The sequence below is a fragment of the Orcinus orca genome, chromosome 15 (assembly GCF_937001465.1).
Source record: "Orcinus orca chromosome 15, mOrcOrc1.1, whole genome shotgun sequence".
NCBI classification, from domain to species: Eukaryota; Metazoa; Chordata; class Mammalia; order Artiodactyla; family Delphinidae; genus Orcinus; species Orcinus orca.
In genome coordinates this window covers 72,636,142-72,662,392 of record NC_064573.1, presented here as the reverse complement: position 1 = coordinate 72,662,392, position 26,251 = coordinate 72,636,142, and the positions used below count along the sequence as shown (strand labels likewise).

The 26,251-nt window shown below is 53.6% G+C and overlaps 2 protein-coding genes across 2 annotated transcripts; one reads left to right on the top strand and one right to left on the bottom strand.

Annotated features, from left to right (window-relative positions):
- Positions 1–430: 430 nt before the first annotated feature.
- Positions 431–15,189, top strand: HNF1A (HNF1 homeobox A). Its single transcript, XM_004281407.4, has 10 exons — positions 431–759; positions 7,343–7,542; positions 8,988–9,174; positions 9,615–9,856; positions 10,778–10,929; positions 11,056–11,257; positions 12,022–12,213; positions 13,358–13,479; positions 13,563–13,707; positions 15,062–15,189. The coding sequence occupies exons 1-10, from the start codon at positions 431–433 to the stop codon at positions 15,187–15,189; spliced, it is 1,899 nt and encodes a 632-aa protein (XP_004281455.1).
- Positions 15,190–16,811: 1,622 nt separating this feature from the next.
- Positions 16,812–26,232, bottom strand: C15H12orf43 (chromosome 15 C12orf43 homolog). The gene is made up of 7 exons (XM_049698252.1): positions 25,921–26,232; positions 24,105–25,282; positions 21,937–21,979; positions 21,659–21,757; positions 18,809–18,882; positions 18,177–18,267; positions 16,812–17,664 (listed from the first exon to the last, which is right to left on the bottom strand). The coding sequence occupies exons 2-7, from the start codon at positions 24,229–24,231 to the stop codon at positions 17,316–17,318; spliced, it is 783 nt and encodes a 260-aa protein (XP_049554209.1). The 5' UTR covers positions 24,232–25,282; positions 25,921–26,232; the 3' UTR covers positions 16,812–17,315.
- Between the last annotated feature and the right edge of the window lie 19 nt (positions 26,233–26,251).

Sequence of the window (26,251 nt, the reverse complement as noted above, 5' to 3'; positions counted from 1 at the left end):
CCCAGTACCTTCCATCCCAGCTGTCCTGGGCCCCCCACCGCTGCCTCCCCCGCCCTCCGCTCTGCCCACTCCCATGGAAGGCCACGGCTCCCTGTCCCTCTGTGCTGCCATGAGGCCTGCACTTTGCAGGGTGAAGTCCAAAGTTCAGTCCCTTCGCTAAGCACATGGATAAATATGAACCTTGGAGAATTTCCCCAGCTCCAATGTAAACAGAGCGGGCAGGGGCCCTGATTCACTGGCCACTGGGGCCAGGGTTGGGGGTTGGGGGTGCCCACAGGGCTTGGCTAGTGGGGTTTGGGGGGGCAGCGGGTGCAAGGAGCCTGGTTTGGGCCTGCCTGCTGGCCGGCCAGCACGGAGCCAGCCCACGCCGGGGGGGCGGGAGGCGGCCGGCTCAGTGGCCCTGGGCCGCGTGGCCCGCGCTAGTGGAGCCATGGTTTCTAAACTGAGCCAGCTGCAGACGGAGCTCCTGGCGGCCTTGCTCGAGTCGGGCCTGAGCAAAGAGGCGCTGATCCAGGCGTTGGGTGAGCCGGGGCCCTACCTGCTGGCCGGAGACGGTCCCCCGGACAAGGGGGAGTCCTGCGGTGGCGGCGGTCGAGGGGAGCTGGCTGAGTTGCCCAACGGGCTGGGGGAGACGAGGGGCTCCGAGGACGAGACGGACGACGAGGGGGAAGACTTCACGCCGCCCATTCTCAGAGAGCTGGAGAACCTCAGCCCCGAGGAGGCAGCCCACCAGAAAGCCGTGGTGGACACCCTGCTGCAGTAAGGACCCCTCCCCTGTCCCCAGCTCCCAAGGAGCCCAGAGGGGCCCAGCCTCGGCTCCTGACCAGCCCTTGCCAGTCCAGAGTCCCATGGGCTGGTTGTCGGCAAGGGGGACAGGGCCCATTAGAGCTTGGAAGCGGGGGTGGGGTGGGGTCCTAGCTCGGAGGTTGGAGCCTGCAGCCCCTGACCCGGCCCTCTGCGGGGTCCCGAGTCTCCATGAGCCAAGGCTTTCAGCCCGGTGCTTGGGAAGTGGGGCATGCCCCAGGGGAGCCCCAAGATGGGGACAAAGCAGGAGAGTCCACGATTCTAGTCCCTGGACAACGGGGGTGGGGAGGCAGGGAATTTTTAGCTACCATGCCCATTTCTACTCCCCCAATCCCAACTTCCCTGCTAGGCACCCAGATGCACCAGTGGGGAGGGGGAGCCCAGGCTGGGGTTTTAGGGGCCCCGCTTGGCCTCCCCGGAACTTAAGCATTCAGCCAGCAGAACCCAGGTCTTTCTTACCTGAGGGAAATGGAGCCTTAGGAAGGGAGCTGCTCCCCTTTCCGGCACAGCCTCAGGCCATGCCCCTCACCAGTGGGTACCGTTAGAAGCCTCCCCACTCTGTACCCCACCCACTGGCTGGCTCCCCATCTCCCGGAGAACTGGGTGGGTCTGAGCCCGATGCCTCCCCTCTCCTCAGCAGAGCTGACCTGGTTACTAATTACCCACGGGCTTTATTATTTCTCTTTTGTTTTATAAATTTATAAATGGCAAAAGGCTCTGATAAGGCCTGTGATCATTAACTTGGAGGGCTGGTAGCCTGGGGAAGCCTGAGCCAACCAACTTCCCACGGAGCAGGGGTGGGGGAGGTTGGAGGTGAGGGAAGGGGAACCTGGGGGCTGCAGGGACTGCCCCTCCCCTAAGGCTCTGTAACGTCTATCCTAACAGCCAGATGGGCACGTGCTGAGGTTTCACAGGTATCATTTCGGGTACTGTTGAGATGAACTCTGGAGGCACCTGGGGACAACTGCTCCGCAGATGAGGGAACTGAGGCTCAGAGGGGGACGGAGCTGGACTAAGGCCACCCAGCTGGGGCTCCACACCCACTCTCTTTGGTGCCCTCAGTCACCATGACCGGGGCCAGGGGCCAGCTGGGGGTGGCTGGGGGTTCTGAGCAAGAGTCCCAAAGACCACCTCTTTTCTGTCCAAGGTCCTGATCCCAGCTTGGGGTTGGGGAGGGCTGGATCCCTGCCTCAGGGAGCTCTCAGGGCCTGCCAGGCCTTGTGAGGGCCTGGGCAGGAGGCAGGGGAGTAGCCAGGGCCCCCTGACTTGGCAGGAAGAGGAGGGCAAAGGGCCCTGCCGCGTTGCAGGGGAGGGGCAGAGTCTGGCATCTCCAGACCCAGGGCGAGGGCAACCCGGACAAGGGTGGGGCAGGGCCAGACCTGCTCAGCGCCCCAGATGGGACTGGGGGCTTTCGGGGAGGAGTGGGGGCAGGGAGTGCCAAAGGCCTTACCTGGCTGGGTGGGGCCTCTTGATCAGCAGCCCCTTTGGTGGGATGATGGGTGGAGGGAAAGGCTTGATCCACAGCACTCGAGCGGGAAGCAGGGGTCAAAGTGCTCCCTGGGGACCAGCAGAGACCTGGAAGCTGAGGGAGAGAGGGGAGACATGGAGGAAGAGACAGGGCGTCAGGGGAGATGGAGAGAGAGGCCTGGAGAAGCAGAGTGGAGCGGACCAGCAGAGCCGGGAGGGAAGAGGGGCTGACACGCAGCTGGGAGAATGGGCTGGGGAGAGAGCGAGGTGCCCCAAGCTGCAAGGAGGCTGGAGTGCTTGCCTCCCGCCCCGATTGGGTTTTCTTTAATGCTAACAGCATGCTATTTACTTTCCATTTAAATTTGAGATGTTGCTATAAATTATCAACCAGCTCCTTGTTCCTGCGGGGTTTATAACTAACTACCTGGGTTACTTATTGTTCAGGTAACAAAAGGGATCTGAAAACGCCCCAAGGGGAAAAAGTGGGGCCTTGAGCCTCAGGGCACAGGCTGCAGAGGGGTGGGGGACCCCCATGAAGCCCTGGCCAGTGGGGGAGGTTGAGGCTGGAAAGGATGGTGAAGAGGTAGGGCTTCCCGTGGAAGCCAAGTGTGACCAAGTGTGACCTTGGGCAAGTCTCTTCTCCTCCTGACTCCGTTTCCCTACCCGGACAATGAGTACAATTCAAACTCCCTGCCTTGATCCCCTGATCTCTTCCTGAGGGACCTCCCTCCCTCACTCACTTTCCTCCAGTTATACTACACTTTGCTGATTCCCACCTCAGGGCCTTTGCATGTGTTGTACCTTCTCCCCGAAACCCCTTTCCAGATCTTCCTACGGTCAATTCCTTCTCTTTTTCCTCAAATGCCACCACAGTCACTCCCTCTTCCACTGCTTCCATTGACTTTCCCCTGAAACTTATCATTACCTATTATTACCTTATTTATCTGTTTTCTATCTCCTGCTATGACAACAGAAGCTCTTCCAGAGGCTTGTTCACCACTCAGACCCCTGATATACACCCCAGTGCTGACACACAGCATGAATGAATGAGGGACTAGGCTTCTCTGAGCCCTGGGGAAGTCTGCTGTAATGGCCAAGGGAGTAACACGTTCCCAGGGCTCCTTCCTCAGTGTCCTCCTGGGCCCTCCTGTCCCTGAGCAGCTCAAACTCAATCTTGAGGGTCTCTGGTCCTCTCCATTGGGCAGCACCAAGGCACTGAGACCCAGGAAGACAGTGGCCAAGGTGGGGCAATCTGACATCCCTAACTGAGGCCAGCCTGCCTGGGCTTGAACCCCAGCTCTGCTCAGGCAGGCAATTTCACTTTTCTGAGTCCCAGTGTTCTCTGCAAGGCAGAGCTGATCATAACGCTTACCCACAGGGTAAGCATGTGAGTGCAACGAACAGTTGCTATTATCAGTGGTCCCATTTTACAGATGAGCAAACTAAAGCTCAGAGAGGCAAAGTGACCTGCCCAAAGTAACTCTTACAAAGCAGTAAGGCCAGGACTTGGACCCAGGTCCTCCTAATCCCACACTTTGCACAGCACCCTGAGGTGGCATGCCTGTCCTTGATACATTTATCTCCCTCTTTACCCTCCTGGGTCATTCTTGATGTTAATGTCACCATCGACCACTTCCGCGTAGTGCTCGAGGACTCACGAAGCGCTTACAAGTGCATTAAGCTTGTTTTCTCCTCCTGACAACCTATGAAATATTATTAGCTCCCTATCACAGTTGAGGAAACTGAGGCACAGAAGTTAAGAAACTTCCCAGGGCCACCCGGAGAGTGAGTGGCAGAGCTGGGATTCACACTGAGAACTCAGCTCCCCCTCCAGATGAGTGGCCTTCAGGCTGGTCTCCCAGCTCTGAAGCTTTGGATCCACTGAAACCCCACGGGCCAGGGAGCAAGAGGCCCAAAGCCTCGAACTTCTGATTGACCCTAGAACTGGCAGGAGGCGGGAGGAGGGGGTTGTGGGCAGACCTTCACCTTTCCTGGGCCCTCTTCCCTCTGCTGTGGGGCTGGAGGTCCCAGGACTAGGTCGCTGATGATGATGATGATGGTAACAATATTGTTCCACTTACTGAGCACTTACTGTGTGCCTGGCCCTGTCCTCAGCATTTCACTCCTATTAGACACTCATTCAGTTCTCCCAATAGAGAACAGGGAGGCAGGCGTGAATTTCCCGCTGTGTTACAGGGGAGATGCGGGCCACGTGCACATTGGGCGCGAGGCCGCAGTGGTGGGATTTGAACCCAGGTTGGTTCGACTCTCAAACCCATTAGAGTGAAAGCAGGAGATGCCTGGAGACCTGGCCTCTTAGTTCTGCGTTGGGGAAAATGTCCTACAAAGAGCCATATTCTTGGAGACTGTGCGTGTGTGGGGGGAGGGGGGGAGAGAAAGAGAGCAGAAAACAGAGAGACACAGAGACAGAAGGAGAGAGAGTGAGAGAAACAGAGACAGATAGAGACACATGGGGTCAGAAGGACAGAGACAGACAGTAAATCTTTAGTTTGAGCCAGGAGGGGCCCTGTTGAAGGAAGACTGGGCTCCTTCTCTCTGGAGAACAGACAGAGGGAGGGAGGATCTCTCAGGAGGGTGATGACTGCAGTTGGGGGAGGAGGGAGGCCATCGGGCAGCCCAGCCCCGGAGTCAGATAAACATGTTTGCCATGGAGCACAAGGCTGGACTTTGTCCTGCCCTTCCCTCCCAGCTCTGACTGGCACCCGGGGACCAGGGGAGGTGAGGCTCCTACGAAAGCAGGGAGATAGGGCTTGGGGAGAGGTTGGGGGGTTCAGGAAAGTGAAATATTCTTGAGTCCCAGCGAAGTCACCTTGGACAAGTGTTCACCTTTCTGAGCCTCAGTCTTCTCACCTGTGAAATGGGCATACTTCCTAGGGTTATTGTAAGATTTAAATGACCAGCCCTTACCTGGCTCACCATAAGTACTCAAGAAACATGAATTCTCATGGCTATCATTTCTACACAAATGGGACTTTGCTGGACCTACTGCTGATTAACTATATCTGTCCCCACCTTCCATTCCTCCCTGCCTGTATGCAAACTGCTGATAAAAAAAGGAGGAAGTCAGAGGGCCAAAGTGGATGAAAGGCTCTGTGCCCTCATGTCTCGGAAGGGCACTGTCAAGGACGCAGGCGAGACTGGTTCTTTGAGGAAAGAGAGAAGGGCCAGGGGAGAAGGCAGTGTGGGGTGGGCTTCAGAGCACTGGGGGGTTTCTTTTCTTTTCTTTTTTTCACAATTCACTTTTAAACATTATATATGCATATGTAGCATATTATATGATACTATATTATTGATACATAATTTATGAAGTACAGAAGAGTAACAGAGAAAACCCTCCCCTCTCACCCTGTCCCCGGCAACCAATCCGTGACTCCAGTTCATTCTGTATACTTCTGGTATTTCATGTGAACAAAGCAAATAGGTAGAAATCTTCTTTTATCCCATTTAAAATTTTACACACATAGCACAACAGGCCTACCACACAAACTGTTCCTTCTGGGCTTGTACAGAGCTTTCTCAGTGGGTTTTTATGGCTGCATTGTACAGAGGCATGCAATTTGGTTAATCAGCATCCTTTTGTTGGACGCTTAGGTTGTTTCCAATCTTTGGCTGTGGCAAACGACACGGAGATGAATCACTTCCTACACATGCCATTTGTCACATATGCCTCAATTCTAGAAGCAAACTGCTGCATCAAGGCTGTGGGGACACAGGCTTAGGATCACACAGACCTGGGTTTAAATCCCAGCTCTGCCTGTTTCAGCACTGTTGTATCTGACACATGGTTGTAATAGAAGCTCAAGAGAGGATGAAGGGAAGAGAGGAGGGTTGAGACAGAGCAGAAGAGGGAGAGAGAAGAATTTCTATCGTACAGGCAACCTGACCCCTTCCATTCCCCACAGTGAGCGCAGAACAGGAGATTGAGCCACAGGTGGCCTCAGGTCCCCTTGAATCCCTCGAGTGAGAGAACTGCGCCCACAGAGTGGGATTCCGTGCTCAGACATGCTCATTTTTCTTACAAGGCCTTGGGATGCCAGCCCCTAACCCCTTCACCTGGGACTCTGTTGAGAAATTAGCCACCCGCCTCAGTGCTGTGGGGAGACTGGCTGCGCCACTATCTAGGGTTTAGTGCAGATTTTCAGGAGGCATTTTGACGCTATGTGATTTTTATCTGACAGACTGACTTAGAACCAAATCCTTTAAGCTGGGGTGGGACTCTACTGGGCAAACCCTGTGACCTTCGGCAAGAGATACAAGTGACACAGTGCTCTGAGCCTCAGTGGCCCTGGATGTAAAGTGGGAGAATCATGTTTCTCTCATTTTCAGACCCAAATTTTTTTCCAGTAGATCTCTCTCATCTATCCATCCATCCACCCACCCATCCACCCATCCATCTAACATCTACCCATCAATATCCCTTCTATCTATCCATCCATCCATCCTCTCACCCACCATCCACCATCAATGCACTGACCATCCCATTACCCACCCATCCACCCATCCATCCACACATCCATTCATTCATTCATGCATTCACCAAGGGCACACTCTATGTCAGGCCTATTTTGGGTGCTGAGAACCAGACAGTTCCTGCCCTCCAGGTGTTTATAGTCTATCACAGTGGTTAAGACACAGCCACAAATAACATTTCTAGGTAGAATTGCGGGGGGGAATCTTTAAAGGAGGCACGAAGATGAGTGCCCTCCCCATCTGGCTTGTGCAGCTTCCCGGGGGAGTCTGTTTTTGTCTACATCTGTATCCATGTCTCTGTGTGTCTGTGTTTCGAAACCTTTATCTGTTCCTATGTCTGTGTGGGACTGGTTGGGGCCTGTGTCCACATGTCTGCCATGTGTATGTGTCTGCAAGTCTCTGTCCCCATGTCCTTGTGTCCTGGCATGAGTGCCCATACCTCCTGTCCCTGAGTCTAGGTACAGGCTCCTGGGCTCCGCGCCTGCTTCCATCTACCATCCTCACCCCCCGGGTGGACAGGGCTCCCAGCACCCACCCTGGGCTGAGCAGCCTGTCCTTGTCCCCCCGCCTCCACCCCCAGGGAGGACCCATGGCGTGTGGCTAAGATGGTCAAGTCCTACCTGCAGCAGCACAACATCCCGCAGCGGGAGGTGGTCGACACCACCGGCCTCAACCAATCTCACCTGTCCCAGCACCTCAACAAGGGCACCCCCATGAAGACACAGAAGCGAGCCGCCCTGTACACCTGGTACGTCCGCAAGCAGCGAGAGGTGGCCCAGCGTAAGTAATAACCGACTGCAGCCCTGTCTTCCCGGCAGGGCCTGGGACTACCCGCAGCTCGAGGGTGGGAGCTGGAAGCCTCCCACCCCATTCCTCGGACAGGCAGACTGAGAGGAAGTCGGGAGGATTCAACCAGCATGTATCAGCTGTTCTGCGCAAGGCGCTCTGGGGGAGGGGAGGAGGGTTGGTCTGGGCATCCTCTTTGGGTGGGTGAACTGGGCCCCTGCCTTCCAAGAGCTCCCTGTGTAGAGGGGAAGCAGGAGTACAAATCATTATGATTCGGTGAGACAAGTATTATAATGTGATAACGCCAACAACAAAAGCTAGTGTTTATGGAGCAGTCACCGTGCGCCAGGCCCAGGGCAGGGCACTACAGAAAGTGCTTCCAAGGTTGAGCTGGTGGAGGAGGAGAGAATAATCTCTTCCTCAGGGAGGCAGGGGCATCAGGAAGGATCAACTAGAAGTATGATCTTTTGACTAAGTCTTAAAGTGTGAATTGAATTTTGACCCATGAAGATGCAGGGATGGGGTTTCAGGCAGAAGGAAGGGCAGTAGAAGCTCCGAGGTGAGGTGTGTGCTTAGGGAACCCGGGCCTCATACCCCACAAAATCCTAAGTGCACTTCCACACTTTTGAGCCTAAGTGTAAAAAAAAAATCTTTTTGATGTTTCTTTTATAATTATCCAGGTTTTCAAGGTAATACACACTGAATTTATAAAAAAAATAGAAGTAAAGATTTTACAATAAAAATTAGGTGTCCTTCTCCTAAGGCAGCCACTGGCATTCCTGGTCTCATACGTAACCTTCCAGGGGTACTGTATGTATATACTGGCCATATACATATTTCCCCTGCTCTTTGAAGGGCTACTAGCTGTTCTGTTATTTGGAGGTGCCATTAACTGGCCTCCTGCCAAAGAACCAGCTGAGAAAGTGTCTGGGTCTCTTCTCTCCTGGCTAATACTTATACTTTAAGCTTGATTTTCAAGTCTGCAATGTTGAAAATAGCGTGGAATCTACTCGGGAGATACAGTTCAAGTTTCTGCTCTACTGTACGGCCCTGGAAAAATATTTAACCTCCCTGATCCTCAGATGCCTCATCTATAAAATGGGATGGCATATGCGTCAACTGTGAACAAATGCTGATGCTTACCTGGAGCCTTGTATTGAGGACTGTGAGATTATATCTTGGCCCGGTAGCAAAGTACGCAGGGGTTGATTAGTGATGTCTCCCTTGGACACAGGTTAGGAAAGGGGTGGTGTGTGTGCTGTGTGTCTGTCATCACTGGATTAGATGATTTCTAAGTCCTAGCTGTAAGCTCCTCTGGCTCAGCATCCTAGGAATGAGAAAGAACCACGGGCATGGTTAGGTGAACCAATTCCAGCATGGTGAACCAATGCTGGAAGGTGGGATTGGCCAGTGTTTTGCTAATGGCTCTCTGTGCCCAGAGTTCACCCACGCAGGGCAGGGTGGGCTGATTGAAGAGCCCACGGGCGATGAGCTACCAACCAAGAAGGGTCGGAGAAACCGTTTCAAATGGGGCCCAGCATCCCAGCAGATCCTGTTCCAGGCCTATGAGAGGCAGAAGAACCCCAGCAAGGAGGAGCGGGAGGCGCTGGTGGAGGAGTGTAACAGGTAGAATGGCTGGTGGTCAGCAGGGCTGGTTTGGTCTGGGCTGGGGGAAGGCGAGGGGGGCTCTGGGTCCTGAGGGAGGCTCCCCAGGTTTTGAGAGCTCCTGCTGTTGGCCCAGGAGTTCTCAGCTCCTGTTCAGTGTCTGACACCTAGCTCCATTCCTGGCACCCACCCCCCCACCGACCCAAGCAGCCCTTGAGTAGCTGCTCGTCTCACTCATCCTCACTACAACCCTACACTTACTGGGCTCACTCTATAACTGAAGAGATTAAGAGAGGCTAAGTCACTTGCTCAAGGTTGCACAGCAGACTGGGCTCGGAACCCAGGTCTGCCAGCCTCAGCAAATACTCAGGTAGAGCCCTACTTCTCAAACCCTCCCCCCAGCCCCAGGGGAGGGTTCTTCTGTGCCTGATCCAGAGGCTCATGAGTGGCCATTTCTGCAGGGCGGAGTGCATCCAGAGGGGGGTGTCACCCTCACAGGCGCAGGGGCTGGGCTCCAACCTCGTCACAGAGGTGCGCGTCTACAACTGGTTTGCCAATCGGCGCAAGGAAGAAGCCTTTCGGCACAAGCTGGCTATGGACACGTACAGCGGGCCGCCACCAGGGCCAGGCCCAGGCCCTGCGCTGCCTGCCCACGGCTCCCCTGGCCTGCCCCCACCGGCCCTCTCCCCTGGTAAGGTCCACGGTGAGTGCCATGTGGGCAGGGGGATTGGGATGGTGGGTAGAGGGAATATGGGGGTGGGTGGGAGAGTTGGGGAGCACCACCCCAGTGGCAGCAGCCACCCAAACCTCTTAGCACTTCCTTACAGCTCCAACCCCACTCTATTTGCACTGTTCTATCCACTCCACTCCTCTCCATTCCATTGACCACTCAACTTCGCCCACTGTACTCCATTCCATCCACTCCATCCTCACTTGCTTTCAGTTACTTCAACTCATTCCAGATCAAACCAACTCAATTCATTTCAGCTCAGTTCAATTCAGTTCAACTCATTATAATCTAATTTAGTTCATTTAAATTTGGAATAGTTTGATCCAATCCAATTCCCAATTGATTCAGTTTAACTAGATGCATTTCAAGGAAATTCAGTTAATTTTCTATCAGTTCAATTTCAATCCAATTCGATTCAATTCGACTCAATCAAACTCAATTCATTTCTGGTTTGATTCAATGATACTGTTTCATTCAACTAATTCCAATTCACTCTATTCAACTCAAGTTTGCTGTGGTTTAATTTCGTTACCGTCAATTCAGTGTGGCTCAGTTGTCTTTTTTTTTTGGCCACACTGCACTGCACGGCATGCGGGATCTTACCCCGACGAGGGATCAAACCCCGTGACCCCTGCAGTGGGAGCGCAGAGTCTTAACCACTGGACTGCCAGGAAAGTCCCTGGCTCAGTTGTCTTTTACTGAGCACCTACTTGTGTTCAAGGAGTTGGAAGCAACCAGCACAGGGCCTGGCAGGAAGTGGAGACTCAAGCAAAGTCTGCTGGCTGCATAAAGATGGCGTGGGGGGTCTGCGCAACAATGCAGTTTGGAATGACGGGGGCCATGGAGGCGGGCAGGGAAGTGGGGTGCTGAGGCTGGACACTGCTCCCGCTCCAGGAGTGCGCTATGGACAGCCTGCAACCAGTGAGGGGGCGGAAGTGCCCTCAAGCAGTGGTGGTCCCTTGGTGACAGTGTCTGCACCCCTGCATCAAGTGTCCCCCACGGGTCTGGAGCCCAGTCACAGTCTGCTGAGCACAGAAGCCAAATTGGTAAGTGTCCCGCCCCATCTCTCCCCCACCCCCCCCGCCAATCTCCCCTTGGCTGGAAGATTCTGGAGCAGTCCCCAAGGAGGTAGGGTGGGACCCCACCTGACTCAGTTTGGCTTCCCCTCCAAGGTCTCGGCCACTGGGGGCCCCTTGCCCCCTGTCAGCACCCTGACAGCACTGCACAGCTTGGAGCAGACATCCCCGGGCCTCAACCAGCAGCCCCAGAACCTCATCATGGCCTCGCTTCCCGGGGTCATGGCCATAGGGCCTGGTGAGCCTGCCTCCCTGGGCCCCACGTTCACCAACACGGGCGCCTCCACCCTGGTCATTGGTAAGCTGGTGGGGTGGACGGGGGCATCTGGGTGAGGGGCTCATGGGGCTCCCACAGAATCCAGGAGCAGGATGGGCCACTGGGACTCATTCCTTCATGTATTTATTGAGTGCCCACTCCTTGCTCCACCGGTGATACACAAGTGGACTGAACAGCCCCAAATCTCAGCCACCCAAGTGGGGAGGCAGACAATAAGCAGAATATGGGTTGGCCAAAAAGTTGGTTCAGGTTTTTCCCAACAGCTTACAGAAAACCCCGAACGAACTTTTTGGCCAATCCAATACATAAGTTATATAGTACCTTAAAAGGGTAAACAGCTATGGGAAAACAGAGCAGAGCAAGGGGGACTGAAGTTTTCTAGGTTTTAGGTTTTAGTTGTTTTAAAAAAGCCCAGAAAAACTTTATTCAGAACTATTATGCAGAAACTCAATATATAAGACAGACAGGGAGCTGCTGGGAGCCGGGTACGGAGAGTTAAGCCCCAGGGCCTTTGCATCGTTGTGGAACCCCAGGGCTCCAGGGACCCTAGTTTGACACACCCCCTGCCCTTATGACGAGCTAGCAGCTCAGAGAGCGAGTTAACTTGCCAGGGCTGTAACTTAGTGAAGGTTCCTAGTACAAGGCTGTTTCCTGGTTACCTTGTCCCCCCCTCCTACCCACTGGCCCTAGGAGGGAGGGATGGTGCCCCTGGGGGTCAGGGCTGGGCCTGGGGAGGCCATGGAGGCGGCAGGAGGTCTGGCTGACTCCTGCCCCTCCCGCTCCAGGCCTGGCCTCCACGCAGGCACAGAGCGTGCCGGTCATCAACAGCATGGGCAGCAGCCTGACTACCCTGCAGCCCGTCCAGTTCTCGCAGCCTCTGCACCCTTCCTACCAGCAGCCGCTCATGCCCTCCGTGCAGAGCCACGTGGCCCAGAGCCCCTTCATGGCCACCATGGCCCAGCTGCAGAGCCCCCATGGTGAGCACCCCTCGGCCCCCCTGCTGGGGGAGGTGGTGGGAGAGACTGGCTGTCGTTGAGCCCAGGGGAAGAGGGAGTCTTAGCAGATGCTATGGTCTGTGTGTGTGTCTGATTCAAGTGTGAGTGCTTCTGTGACGGGGGCTCTGCGGGTGCTCAGGTGAGCGTCTGTGGGCTGGAATACGTTTCAGTGTGTGAACCCATGTGGCTGCGTGTGCACGCACATGGGTTTGTGTGAGCGGGTGTTTGTATGTGCACACGCACGTGTGCCCTTGGGGCCATATGTATTTCTCAGCTTTTAGAAAGGTAATGTGGTGCATACACCATGAATGACACAACACTCCCAGCAGGGCTTGGGGCAACACCCTGTCATCAAACACCATGATTCCTGCAGCAAAAGGTATAATTCCACGAAGTGGGTTAATAAAGACTCAGCCTCACATCAGGTTCAGGTCAGATTTTGCCACCAAATGAGCTCTAGTGCCAACCAGACAAAAACCTGTTGGCTCTCAGACCTTTCTGGAACTTGGACTCTTGGATAAGGGCCTGTGGACTTGAACATCTGTGTATTTGGTTGAGGGCACCATTTATGCGTGTATGTGGGTGGTTGTGTTTTCATCTGAGTCCACGTGAGAATACGTGATTTATGTTGTTTTCTACTGGCATCTGTGTGTGTATTTGTGGGGCTGGAGACTGCAGGTGAAATTCTGGGTTAGACTGTGGAGAGGGGTCCTGGAGATGCAGAAATGCTGCCCCCTCCTCAACCCCTAACAGGAGCCCTGGCCTTTCCCTCCAAGGCCGGTACTTAGTGCCCTAACAGCACCTGTGCCTCCCGTTGCCCTTCACACCTGTCCTCTCGAGGTGACCGCAGGAGCTGGGTTTGGGTTCCCGGCCTCGCCCAGGCTCCTCTCCACCGAGACAGGTGGAGCAGGCCCCTGAGGTTGGGGAGAACGTCCAACCCCTCTACCTGGAGCTCCCAGTTTTGGAAATCAGCCCTGAGTCCCCAGCCACTGCCCTACTGGGCTGCTCACCAGGCCCACACCCCAATTTCCCCGAGCCCCCCACCTTGAGGCCCTCCTGGGAGGGGTCCAGCCCAGCCCAGGTGCCAAGTCTGTGTCCTCCTCTCTTCTCCCTCCCTCCCGGCCAGCCCTCTACAGCCACAAGCCTGAGGTGGCCCAGTACACCCACACGGGCCTGCTTCCACAGACCATGCTCATCACCGACACCACCAACCTGAGCGCCCTGGCCAGCCTCACGCCCACCAAGCAGGTAAGGCCCAGGCCTGCCCCGGCCCCTCCCTGGGTCCTGCCCCAGCGCACACCCTGGGGGCTCAAGAGCTGCCCTTCTGCCAGGTCTTCACCTCAGACGCTGAGGCCTCCAGTGAGCCCGGGCTTCACACACCAGCGTCCCAGGCTGCCACCATCCACATCCCCAGCCAGGACCCTGCTGGCATCCAGCACCTGCAGCCCACCCATCGGCTCAGCGCCAGCCCCACTGGTGAGTGGCCTTTCCCTGCCCCCCCACCGCCGTCCCCATAGCTGGGGAGGAAGTCGTGGGCAGCAGACGGGGGGCAGGGAGGGGGTAAATGCGAGGGGGCACCTGTGCTCCCCTGAAGTGAGCCGAGGGGGGTGTGAAACCACAGGAAATGGGCCTGTCTCACAAGAACATCTATTAACTCAGTTGAGGAAAAAGATAAGCGGAAGAGGTGGTAGGGGGTAATCAGGAGGTAAGAACTGGGCTTGCTGGGGACCAGAAGTGACTCATGGATGTGTTGCTTTAGCTCAGGGTTTAGCATTTTTTTGAATTCGTTGCCAACAGCTAAAAATTAAGAGCTTTCATAGACTTCTGGCTCCTCTTGCAAAGTCGGAAGGACTCGTGTTGCCCCGTGGCAACCACAGAGTGCGGGCTCTCCAGCCCACCACGTCCCACCCAACCCACACATTTCCATTCCCTGAAGACCTGAGTCTGCAGCCCACAACGTCAGGGTGAAGAGCAGGCACTTTGGAGTCAGGCTGCCGGGCTTTGAGACCCAGGGCAGCCACTTGCTAAGTGTGAGCTTCAGCATCCTCCATCCAGCCCTGGTGGCTACAGGGACAGTCACTGAGGGCTCCACGGTCGTGCTCTACCCATGAGGTGTGTGTTGGCATCCCCGTTTTACAGATGAGAAAGCACTCAAGGAGAGGGACTTGGTAGCGCTTCCAACAGCCACTAGGTAGTGGGGCCAGGACCTGAACCCAGGTCCAAAGTCAAAGCCCATTCATGACACACACACGCGCACACACACACACACACACACACACACACACACACTTTAAGGAACTGGCTGATACGACTGTGAGGGCTGGCGAGTCTGAGAGCTGCAGGGTAGGAAGTGACGCTGCAGTCTCCTTCTCCAGGAAACCTCAGCCTTTGCTCGAGGCCTTCAACTGATTGGATGAGGGCCACCCACATTATCAAGGGAACTCTCCTTTACTTAAAGTCAACTGACGTAGGTGTTAACTACATTACAAAATACCTGCACAGCAACGCCTGCGCTGGGGTTTGGCTCAATGACTGGGTACTAAAAGGCAGGCGAGCTAACGCATAAAACTAACCACAACACCGGCTCACCAGCGCTTCTGTGATGTTCCCACTAAAATGTGCTGGGAAGGCCACTCCCTCGTGGCCCTGGAGCCTGGCAGGGGGTTAACAAGGCCCGAGGGCAGAGGTGTGACTCGGGTCCGGTCACCTGCTGAGATTCAGGAGGTGGCGAGGTGCCACTTTCCCATCCCGAGCACCCCTTAGGGATGGTGGGCGGGGAGGGGTCGGGACGGGCGTGGCAGGTAGCCAGCGGCCTCCTCTGCCTCTGCAGTGTCCTCCAGCAGCCTGGTGTTGTACCAGAGCTCCGACTCCACCAACGGCCATAGCCACCTGCTGCCATCCAACCACAGCGTCATTGAGACCTTCATCTCCACGCAGATGGCCTCTTCCTCCCAGTAACCATGGACACGGCCTCCCAGGGGATGGGCCCTGGAGCCTACACAGCCTGCTGGAGGGGTGACCAAGACACCTGTAAAACTTTCACTGCCCCCAGGCTGCTGCTCTTCCCTGGAAAACTGTGCCTCAGTCCCCACCCTGTTCCCCTCAGAAAAGGGGGGTGCTCCGAGGCGCCCCAACCCGAGGAGGGCTGCTTCAGTGCACAAGAGGGAACCGTGCAGAGCTTGGAAGCAGAGCTTGTTCCTGGTGGGACTCGGGAGGGACTGTCCCTGCTGCTCAGGGTAAATCTTGTCACTTGGAACGGAAGGGGGCAGCCTTGGACGCTGGTACCCCCAGGCCGGGCCTGTGGAGATCCCTGGCACCCCGCAGGGAACTGCCGGCCACACTTCTCAGGACACCAGCCTGTGTAGCTGGGAGAGAGGTCACAGGTCAACGTGGCCCCATTCTGTCACCTGTGCCCCAATCAGGCCACTCCACCCAGCCCCCCTTCCTGCTTTTAACCCGCACACCCATTTGGACCCACCTGTCCCCCCTCACATAAGCATCGCCTGAGTGGCTCCTCTGTGCCAGGGCCTGGGGCAAGCAGGCCTCCCCAGCTTCCCTCAGCCTGAGCCATCCCTCTCCCTGGCTGCCATGACCTCCCGTTTTCTTGGACATCTGTCCCCCTGCGCATCACACCTTCTGATGTCAGCCTGACATCTCACCTCTACTGGAAAGCCCCCCACTCCCGCAGGCCTAGGTGTTGTCCCTGCTCCTATGGGAGACTCATGACTCTGTGCCTGGTGCCAAGTCAAGGTCGGGGGGCAGCAGACCCTTCCCTGCTTTGGGGGAGAAGCTGCTGAGCTCAGAAGGCGGTAAGGCCGGGGCAGCTGGCAGAGCTGAGGGACCCAGAGGGAGAAGAGAGGCGAGACCAGAGGAGAGGTTGCCGCCTGGAAGCTTGGCGCCCAGCTGAGGGGAGGCGTTCACAGACCCCCACCCCGGGGAGGCTGAGGTCCTGAGGGACAAGTGAGCCATGCCAACCAAGGGCTCATCTCCCTGGGGCTGCTGCAGACAACCCAGCCCTAGTGGACTGCCTCCATCCTGGATTGAGGAAGGAACCGGTGGGAACTGGCATCCCCTGCAGCTTGCAGCTGGCTAAGGGCGAGCCTGTACATTTATTTAACTCTTAGTAAAGTAAATGAGGAACATGTTGAAACGTCTTGCTTGTCCACACATTGCCCAGATGGGATTGGGCAGGCTCGGGGGGGCGGAAGGAGACCAGGAGCCCAAGGAGGGATGGGGCCGGCACACATGCTCTCACATCCCACCTCTGTCTTCCTTGCTTTGCCGAATCTCCAAGGCCAGGCAACGAAGCCAGCACTTCACCTTCACCTTGAACTTCTGCTCCTTCTTGCAGGATACATGGGTCCACAAATCCCCCAGGCCACGAGTGCTGTGACACTTCCTGAAGTCTTGACGCTGGGGTAGGGGAACACTTCTGGGGGTGTAGGCAGGACCCCTCCTGTGTGATGCTTACTTATAGTGGCTCATCAGGATTCAGCACAGACACGAGGGCGGCACCCAAATCCCTCTGTTACATTCTGGGTCCCTCGACAATTTATTTTCAATTATCCAGTTGGCTCAGAGACATGATCATGCATGGTGTATTCACAATGTGAAGAAAGAAAATTCTGGAAAACCAGGTGGAGGCAGGGATCTCTCTCCTTTTCCAGACAATGTTATATCAGGTCTGTGTGGCTTGGAGGGAGATGCACAAAACTCCTCCTGGGGCTTGGCATCTCGGGGACACCCTCCCTCGTTTTCTTCAGGTCATGTCCCACACCAGGCTGAGGAGGCGGAAGCTCTACCACTTGGCCATCAGCCTTCAATGACTGGGAGGCTCCTCCTTCTTCCTGAGACCACAGAATGTTCTGGTACCACGGGTCTGCCCCAGCCCCAGTGGGAGCACAGAAGGGCAGGCCTTGCTCGCCCTACAACCGCTTCTTTGCCCCGACCCTTGGGCCAGCCCCAGTCATGGGCGACGTCTAGACTTGCTAGCCAAGTCCTTGCACTTGGAGAGGGAGGCGGAGCTTGGACATGCCTTGTCCCCCGTAGCTGCCTGAGCTGGGCCCCGTGCTCACAGGTGGGGCTCAGTTTGCAGGCACGGCTGCTGCGCTTTTTGCTGGCGGGGACGGGGAGGTCTCACTGGCCCTCTTTGCCTTTTTCTTCCTTTTCTTCTTTTTGGTCCCAAACAGTGCCTGGTCTCCGTTGAGCCCGGCGGACTCCCTTCCCTGCTCCCCAGATGCGGTCTTGCTTGCAGTGGTGGCCGCTGGGGCGAGGTTGGTGTTGTCCTCCTTGGCTTTCTTTTTCCACTTCCTTTTCTTCTTCTTTGCCTTTTTCTCCATGTTGCCAGGGCCGTGGATGGCGGACTCCTGGATGATGTCAGAGGCTGACACAGCCGCCTCCCGGCAGCGCTGCAACTCGTCGCCGTCCTCGCTGCTGCAACGGGAGTGCAGGCCGGGTCAGCTGGAGTCGGGACGGGGCCCCAAAGCCACCTCTCGCTGCCTCTGTCCAAGCCACCAGAGAGCGGCCACAGACAGAGGGTGGCAGTTGGAGAACTCAGGCTTGGCAGTGAGGCAGAGCTGGGTTCCAATACTGGCTTCTCTGCTTCACGGCTGTGTGACCTCACATTGTGACTTAAACTCTCTGACCCTCAGTGTCTTCATCTATAAATTGGGGATCTTAACAGAGCCCAGGCCTCACAGGGATGTCCCAGGAGTGCAGTGTCCGGCACAAGACGGGTGCTCGAAAAGCAGTAAACATCCAAAGCCAACGGCCAGTGGAAACTCTTCCCCCGCCCACTGAGGTACTATTTCCCCAGCTACTGACAGGGCTCCTTCTGGGCCTGGACCTCACTGGAGTTGGCCTGGCTATTTCGGGGGCAGGGGGACTGGCCAAGACAGAACACAGGCAACAACGAGGGAACTGGAGGAGTGGGTGTGCCATCTCACCTGGAGCTGGAAGGCAACCGTTTCCGGCGGGGCTGGGGAGCAGCTTCCTTCTCAGGGCCTCCAGGGATGGACGTGAAGAAAAGGCGGAAGCCTGCAACCCACAGGGGCGGAGTCAGCACCGCCCGGGGCACCCCAGGGGCCGAGGCTGCCCCGTCTCTGCCCTCAAGGAGCTCCCAGTCCAGCGGGCATCGCTCCTGTCTAACTACAAAACGGTGCCTCGTGGGATGAGAGGCACACTTGCTACCTGCTGCAGTGAGAGGATGGGGTGCTTGAGGGGATGCTGGCTGCCGAATCAAGTCAGCAAGCCCTCAGAGGCTTCAGGGAATCAGCAGCTGAGCCTCCCGCCTAAGGCAGCTCGCAGAGTGGCTAATGAGCTGGGCAGGGGACAGAGACCCATGTGGGAGAGGCTGCAGGGTGCAGTGGCTAGGCGCTCCTGCTTAGGGTCACCTCGGGCCAGTGTCTGCATTCCTCAGAGATCCAGTCCCCTCACGATTCCCCCCTGTGAACAGGATCACCATAATACATGCCTCGGACAGGGGCTGCAGGGATGAAAGAAGATAAAATGCCAAAAACGTATTTCCCAGCTCCAGACTCACGGGAGGCGCTTAATAAAGGAAAGCATAACTGCTCACCATCATCCTCCAGGACGCCTCTCGGTACCTCAGCCTTTCTTGGCTCCTTCACTACTTCTGAGATGGTAATGGAGCTAAGGGAAGAGATGGTGGATTTAAGATGAGATTCTAGGTAACAATGAAAATTCTTTTTAATTAAAACTTGCCTTTCTCCCTTTAAGTGGAGGGGGTAGGGTAATGTGATACTAAGTGCAAAGGCGGAGAGCACCCCGGCCTGATGGGGACGCAAATGTCCATAGTGCCAGCTCAAACTGCGGTGCCTCACTGGTTTAAACCCTACTTTATTCCAGAAAGTGCTGAAGAAGTTTTGAAGATACTCACAGTACAACAAAATGAGTGCAATTTCAAATAAGGCAAAGAGAAAACAAGAGCAGGAAGGACAGAAAGAGCCAGACGTGTGGCCAGGAAGCCCTACACACTTGCTAGACAGAGGGTACACATTTTGTTCTGAACTTCCTGGCAGCAAGCACGAAAAGGGAAATATGACCAGTCTAGAAAAAAACAGTTCAGAGGTCAGCTCCTAGAGCAGGGCAGACCTATTTTTGTTGTTGTTGTTTGTTTTTTTTTAATTTTTAAAAACTTGAGCTAATTGTAGATTGACTTACAGTGCCAAGAAATAATACGGGGAGATCCACGGACTCCCCCCCACCCCGTTTCTCCCTCTGGTGACACTGCGTGTAACTAGGGTCCATTATCACAACTGGGAAACTGACTTTGCTACAACCCACCGACCTTTTTCAGACTTTAGACCTGGGTTTTGAATCCTGATTTTGTCACTTACTAACAAGGGACTTCATCTCTCTGAGCCTTTGTTACCCGTCTCTACACTGCGAGTAATAAGAGTCCCCGCCTCCGAGGGCTGTCACAAGAATTAAATGAGACAGTGGATACCAAGCCCTGAGCACAGAGCCTGGCTGCAAGCCAGTGCTCAGTAAACAGCAGCTACAACGATGCTGAAGATGACTACTGTTGTCAAGATAAGCAATGAGCTTCACAGGACCCCCTTTCTCTAGAAGCACAGAGAGAGTGGGAAGAACTGACGAGACCAGGAAGCAGGTCTTGGGGGAAGGCTGTCGGGGCAGTCACCTCACACGCACCGCAGAGACTGACGCTCTCAGCAACATCCTCGCAGCGAACACAGCAATGCACTGGGTGCTTCTCCTAACTGCCTTCTGTAGGTGCCAGAGGCCTCCCCGAAGTCCTGTGTGGGACGCGGTCTGGGGAGAGGGAGCGGAGACGCGGTCTGGCCCAACTGGGCGCCGCCCCTGACCTGGGTAGTATCTAACCCAGTGGTTCAACGTTGGTCCGCAGGGGACACCAGGCAATGACTGGAGACACAGTTGGTTGTCACAGCTGGTGGAGAGATGCTACTAGGATCACGTGGGTAGAGGCCAAGGATGCTGCGAACCATCCTACATGCACGGTATAGCCCCGCACAACCACGGACAATCCAGTCCAAAATGTCCATAGTGCCAAGATGAGAAACCCTGATCTAACACAAGGGACCAAGTGGAGTATCATTTCTTTGGAGAGAAATACGGGAACACTGCAGGGAATATCCTGACCGCGTGTAACCCGCATCCTGTTGGATTTCCACCTAGGGAAGCATCCATTGTGGATCACTGCAATGCCAGGCAGGCCCTGGTCACCCTGAAGCCGAACCATCATGGAGAAAAACCGCTCTCATGGGTTGAGATGCTAATTGACCTTCCTAAACATGTTTAACACATTCCCAGGTTGGGGGACTGGCACTAACGCCATGAGGGTGCAGGCTGCTGAGGCCTGGCCCAACATTCTGTCTGGGAAGAGCAGCTGGTGTGCACTTTGGGAAGGCTTATTTGTCCTTTTTCAATGACTACTTCAAATTGAAGGACTATGGCCTGAACACCCTCAATCTCCTTTTCAAAACCTGCTAGGCTGGGGACTTCACTAGTGGCACAGTGGATAAGACGTCGCGTTCCCAATGAAGGGGGCCCAGGTTCGATCCCTGGTCAGGAAACTAGATCCCGCATGCATGCTGCAACTAAGAGTTTGCATGTCACAACTAAGGAGCCCTGGAGTGGCAACTAAGACCCGGTGCCACCAAATAAATAAATAAATATTAAACAACAACAACAACAACAAAAACCCTGCTAGGGCTCTGTCAAGTGGGGATGGATGTAGACCAGCGTATCCCGGAACACGTCCCATGACACGCCATCAGTCATCCATGGAACAGAGGCATTGTGGCCAAATGAATTCACAAGATGCTGGGCTAAACAAAGTTACACAGGTCTCTTTACTGCAGGACTTCTCAGGGCCTTGAACACACTATTAGGAATCTAAATCTCCCAGGCACGGGGGTATGCAGAGTGCAGCGTTTCTCCACCTCTTTGCTGTTGGACCCCTTTTGTCAAGAGCCACACTCTGGACTCGCATTTCTAGGCACCTATTTTGGGAATGCTGCCCTGGATCTTTACAGATTGTATTCTCACAGTGCCTGGCATACAGAAAGCACCCAAGAAATAGGAATTCAGTCGGTCCCTTGCCCTCTTGCAGAGGGAATGAGCTCGGGTTCCCCTCTTCCTCTCGTGGTAGCAGGATTGCACAGTGGTTAAGAGCAGGGCCTTTGGAGTCAAAGCCACTCTGCTCCTTCCTCCCTGTGACTTCAAGCAAATGCTTCCTCTCACAGAGGGGAGCCTGTTGCCACATCTAGAGAAGAAGGACAACGAGAGGACCTTCGTGGTAGAGTGATTATGAAGCGATGAGGTGACAGATGCCACATGCTTGCCGCGATGCCGACTTACACACTCTGAGCTTCCAGGCCATGGGAGCCCTTACTCTTCGTATTAATGAATAAGGGCAGGTTACCTGTCCAGCAGGGCTCCCAGCATCTTAGCTACGTGCGCTCGGAATTCAGGGGTGGTCTGCAGCTCGTTGCCGTCTTGTTCGTGCTCATCCACCTTGTGCCTACAACACACACGAAAAGGACCTCACTTCCTGCCAGCTCAGAAGCTGCCCCCATGAGGGCGGGGAAGACATGTGTCTGGTTCGCACTGACATCCCAGGGTCTAATAGCCTCTGGCACACAGCAGGGGAGCAATATCAATGAATGAATGCGTGAAACGTGAACCCAAAATGCACAGTACCTGAGGCTCGGTTGGGTGGTTGGCAACTGAGTATTTGCAGCACCTGTAAAAATAACGAACACCAAAGCATTTATAGAAGAAACGACTATAGCATCAGTTGTGTGCCGAGCACTATTTTATGTGATTTACATGTATAACTCATTGAATCTTTCCAATGACCCGCATGGGGTGGGGGTTACCATTATCCCCATTTTGCAGAAGAGGAAACTGAGGCAAGGAGATGTAAAATAGCTTAGCCAGGGTCAAACAGCTAATAAGCGACAGAGTTGGGATGAGGACCCAGGCCATCTGGCTCCAGAGGCCCCCCCTTAACCACCATGCTGGACAAGCAAGTGTAATTTGATTCCAGCATTTATTGAGTGCCTACTATGTGCTTGGCTGTGTGCTAAGTGCTGTGGAAGAGAGAGAAGAAGGGGGCTCAGTTATGTTGATCACTGGACTGGGAGTCTTGCTGGGGTCTCAGCCTCCACATTCATTAGAGGTGCCTTTCCGGCAAGTTCATTTATTTAAGAACTATTTTCCTGACCCCTGTGTAGGCCCTGGGGATACCATGGTGAAGGGATACCAGCCCTCGTGAAGTTCACATCATGTAACCTCTCGCTCAATAAATATTTGTGGATCAAGTACAGGCCAGAGTTGACTCTAGGTGCTGGGGATGCAGGGATGAGAGGAAAAAAGACAGGATAAATAAAGAGGCAATTGTAGAAGAAAGGAAAGCATTATATACGACGGGAATCACACAAATTATGATGATGGTGGAGAGAAGGCATGTAACCCAGCTTTCCCGAAGAGATGGTGTCTCAGCTGTATTATTAAAGGATGAGTGGGAGTCAGACAGGAGGGGGAAAGCAGTCCATGAAAAGAGACCGATCACATAATTGCTGCTATTTATTGGGCCTTTAATGTGCGCCAAGCACTGCAAGTACATCATCTCAGTTCCTTCTCAACCTTACGGGGTAGGTACTACCATTACCCCCACTTTACAGATGAGGAAATTTAAGTACAGTGAGATTTAAGTACCTTGCCCAAATTTCTTACTGCTAGTAAGTGATGGGGATGGAAAGGCATTTCTGCCTATAGAAAATGAAGAGAAAACTGCAGAGTTGTGGTGCCCACAGTATGGTCTGGAGCCTACCTACGGGAAGTGTGCAGTATGGCAGGAAGGCAAAAAGGGACAGGCAGGCAGGGAATGGATTACCAAAGGGCTTGTAAGTCCTTTTCAACAAAAGCAGGGGCTCTTTGCCATGGCCTGCTCTGGCAGTCTGGTAAAGCCTGGATCCCTTCTCAGAATGTTTTAGATGCAAAAAATGTAACACATAGGATTACAAAGAAAACCAATGACACTGAAATTCAGTTATCATTAATAGTAAAAAGCCAAATTTGGGATAGTATTAATATATGTGCTTCTTTATTAATGTATTAAATAAGATCTACTGATGGGTCTAAAACTTACTGTAATTTTAAAAGCAGGGATGAATGGAAATAATTTTTTTCAACATTTTATTATGAATAAAATATTTTTGATGTATCTGCAAAGACTGTAATGGGATTTGAAAATCTGCGACTTTTGTTAAGACAAAGTAACAGGTATTGGCAAAACTACTGTGGCTTGTTGTTCACATGCATGATGGAAAGAGATGCTAAATTTCAAGCAGAGATTAATGAAAGTAAAGATGAAATATTTTTCCCATTCAGATTCACGGACCCTTTGGATTTTGTCCGGGATTAGGTACCCTTAAGTTAAGGGGTTTGGGATTTATTCCCAAGGCACTAGGGAGTCACGGTCAGAGAGACGTGTAGGACACAGCTCGCTGGCAGCCCCAGGGAGTGAGAAAGTGTTGGAGGCGGGGAAAGGCTGGACGCGAAAACCCAGTAAGGGTCGCAGGCACCTCGGAGAGGTGGTGGGCCGCCCAGGGTGCGACAGTTAGGATGGACCCAGGGAAGCAAAGTCAAGAGACATTCAGGTGACTTGGTTTCTCTGACGGCGATAATGGAACAACGCTCCCTGCTGAACTTGTCCGCGCTTTGACTCTGAACCCCACCCAGGCCCTGGAGCCTCCTCGCGGAAAGAAGTCTAATTCCACGGACTCCCTCTTCACCATCCATCCTCAGGCCGCAGGGGAAGATCCTGCGCCCTTCGGCCAGACTCCCCGAACACAGTCCCCTACCGGCTCTTGGCTTCTCCGGGCCCCTCGGGCGCTGCTCCAAGCCCCAGGCCGGCATCGCCGCCTCGCGGCACCGGTCCAGCTCCTCCTCATCGCTGCTGCTGCTGCTGGTGCTCTCCAGATCGCTCATGGCGCCACTGGGCGCCGCCACCTTGAAGCACCGCAAAGGATTGTGGGGAGTGCCTCCAGGAGCGATCCTCTTTCAAGATCCCACAAGGGAGCGGAGCAGCACAGCGCATTGTGGGGATTGTAGTTCTCAGACTCAGGCCGCCATTGGTCCTAAACTGTTATGGAGGTTTCCTTAAACGTGAGAGCTGGAAGGGCCTAAGAAATCAACTTATCTATCCTTGAGGAGGAAAATGAGACCTATAGAGAGGAAAGAATTGCTTAAGGTCACACAAGAGGTTAATGAGCCAGGATTGGTTCCCAGGTTTTGGTAAATCCGTCTGGGCATCACGAGCACCTTAGGGAACTTTTTAAAATGCAGATTGTTGAGTCTCACTAAAAACTAGGCGAATCAGAACCCCCGAGAGTGGGACTCAGGAATCTGTATTTCCTCCAACATCCTAGGGCCTTGCTGCTACTCAGTGTATAATCCGTGAACCAGCAGCACCGGCAAACTCCAGAGCTTGTTAGAAAATGCAGAATCTTGGCTTCAGCCCAGACCTCCTGAATCAGAACTTGCATTTAAACAGGATCTCCAAGTGATTTGTGTGCACATTAAAGTTTGAGAGGCACTATCCTAGGTGATTCTGTTGCACAATATGGTTTGGGAAACATTCTGCGTTTTTCTAGCTCAGGACTTCACTCAACCTGCACATCGGAAACATTTGGGAAACTTTAAACTACTGACTCCTAAGATCCCCCCAGGACCGACACATTAGAATCTCCACAGTTAAGATACTCCAATATAAAATATGAACAAAATCACTTTTGTCTTTGGAATGCTTTTCTTTGTGTTTTATCTTTGAAGCTGAGTGTGTCAAAATTTTTACAAAATAAACTCTTTGGCCTCAGCTTTCCTATTACAAAAGAGAGGAAGGTAACTTATTCATCATTCTATTAAACAAGAATTGGTCCACTACCTACAATGTGAGCTATACTGGGCTTTATAAAGGATACAGAGGGTGTGGGATGGACTCACCTGTCTGCTCCATGGAAAGGAGGCACTCTTTCCGCCCCTGAAGGCAAAAAGAGGTGGGAAACAGGCTGCTATTGATAAATTGCCCAGAGACTATTGAGAACCAATTATAAAGTACATTTTTCCCCCCTACGGTGAGTAGTCCCTTAGAAAGTGGGGCAAAGGGGAGGGGGGAAAAAGCAAACTTTTTAATGGGTTGATTGGAGTAAACCTGATCACATGATGTCCTTTGATGCTAAAGATGCTATTACTTTCCTTACATCCTTGGATAATTAGGTACTGTTTGTGTGTGTATTGCAGGAGTTGAGGGAATTTGTTTGTTTGTTTTTATATTGGAGTATAGTTGATTTATAATGTTGTGTTAGTTTCAGGTGTATAGCAAAGTGAATCAGTTATACATATACATATATCCACTCTTTTTTTTTCATTTTAGATTATTTTCCCATATAGGCCATTACAGAGTATTGAGAAGAATTCCCTGTGCTATACAGCAGGTTCTTATTAGTCATCTATTTTATATATAGTAGTGTGTATATGTCAGTCCCAATCTCCCAATTTATCCCTCACCACCCTACCTGCCTTCCTCTGGTAACCATAAGTTTGTTTTCTACATCCGTGACTCTACTTCTGTTTTGTAAATAAGTTGAGGGGATTTTTAAAAATTTATTATATTTTTACTTTTGGTTGTGTTGGGTCTTTGTTGCGGTGTGCAGGCTTCTCATCGTGGTGGCTTCTCTTGTTGTGGCGCACGGGTTTAGGTGCTCCGTGGCATGTGGGATCTTCCCAGACCAGAGCTCAAACCCGTGTCCCCTGCATTGGCAGACAGATTCTTACCCACCGTGCCACCAGGGAAGTCCAAGGGGACTTTTAACACCACATCATCCTCGCTCTCCCAGACTTTGCTTTTCTTCATCTCAGTTTCCCTACAGTCCTCACTTTCCAGAGTTGAGAGGCTCAAATGTTTAAGCAATAATGCCAGGACAGCCTTAGCATCTGTGGAAAGAAATGA

Coding starts and splice junctions, on each gene's coding strand:
- HNF1A (XM_004281407.4), top strand. CDS start 431: ATGGTTTCTAAACTGAGCCAGCTGCAGACGGAGCTCCTGGCGGCCTTG. Junction 9,857..10,777: donor CTCCCCTGGTAAGGTCCACG/GTGAGTGCCATG, acceptor CTCCCGCTCCAG/GAGTGCGCTATGGACAGCCT. Junction 13,480..13,562: donor GCCTCACGCCCACCAAGCAG/GTAAGGCCCAGG, acceptor CCCTTCTGCCAG/GTCTTCACCTCAGACGCTGA.
- C15H12orf43 (XM_049698252.1), bottom strand. CDS start 24,231: ATGAGCGATCTGGAGAGCACCAGCAGCAGCAGCAGCGATGAGGAGGAG. Junction 21,980..24,104: donor CCCGGAGAAGCCAAGAGCCG/GTAGGGGACTGT, acceptor TTATTTTTACAG/GTGCTGCAAATACTCAGTTG. Junction 17,665..18,176: donor CGGTTGCCTTCCAGCTCCAG/GTGAGATGGCAC, acceptor CTCCCGTTGCAG/CAGCGAGGACGGCGACGAGT.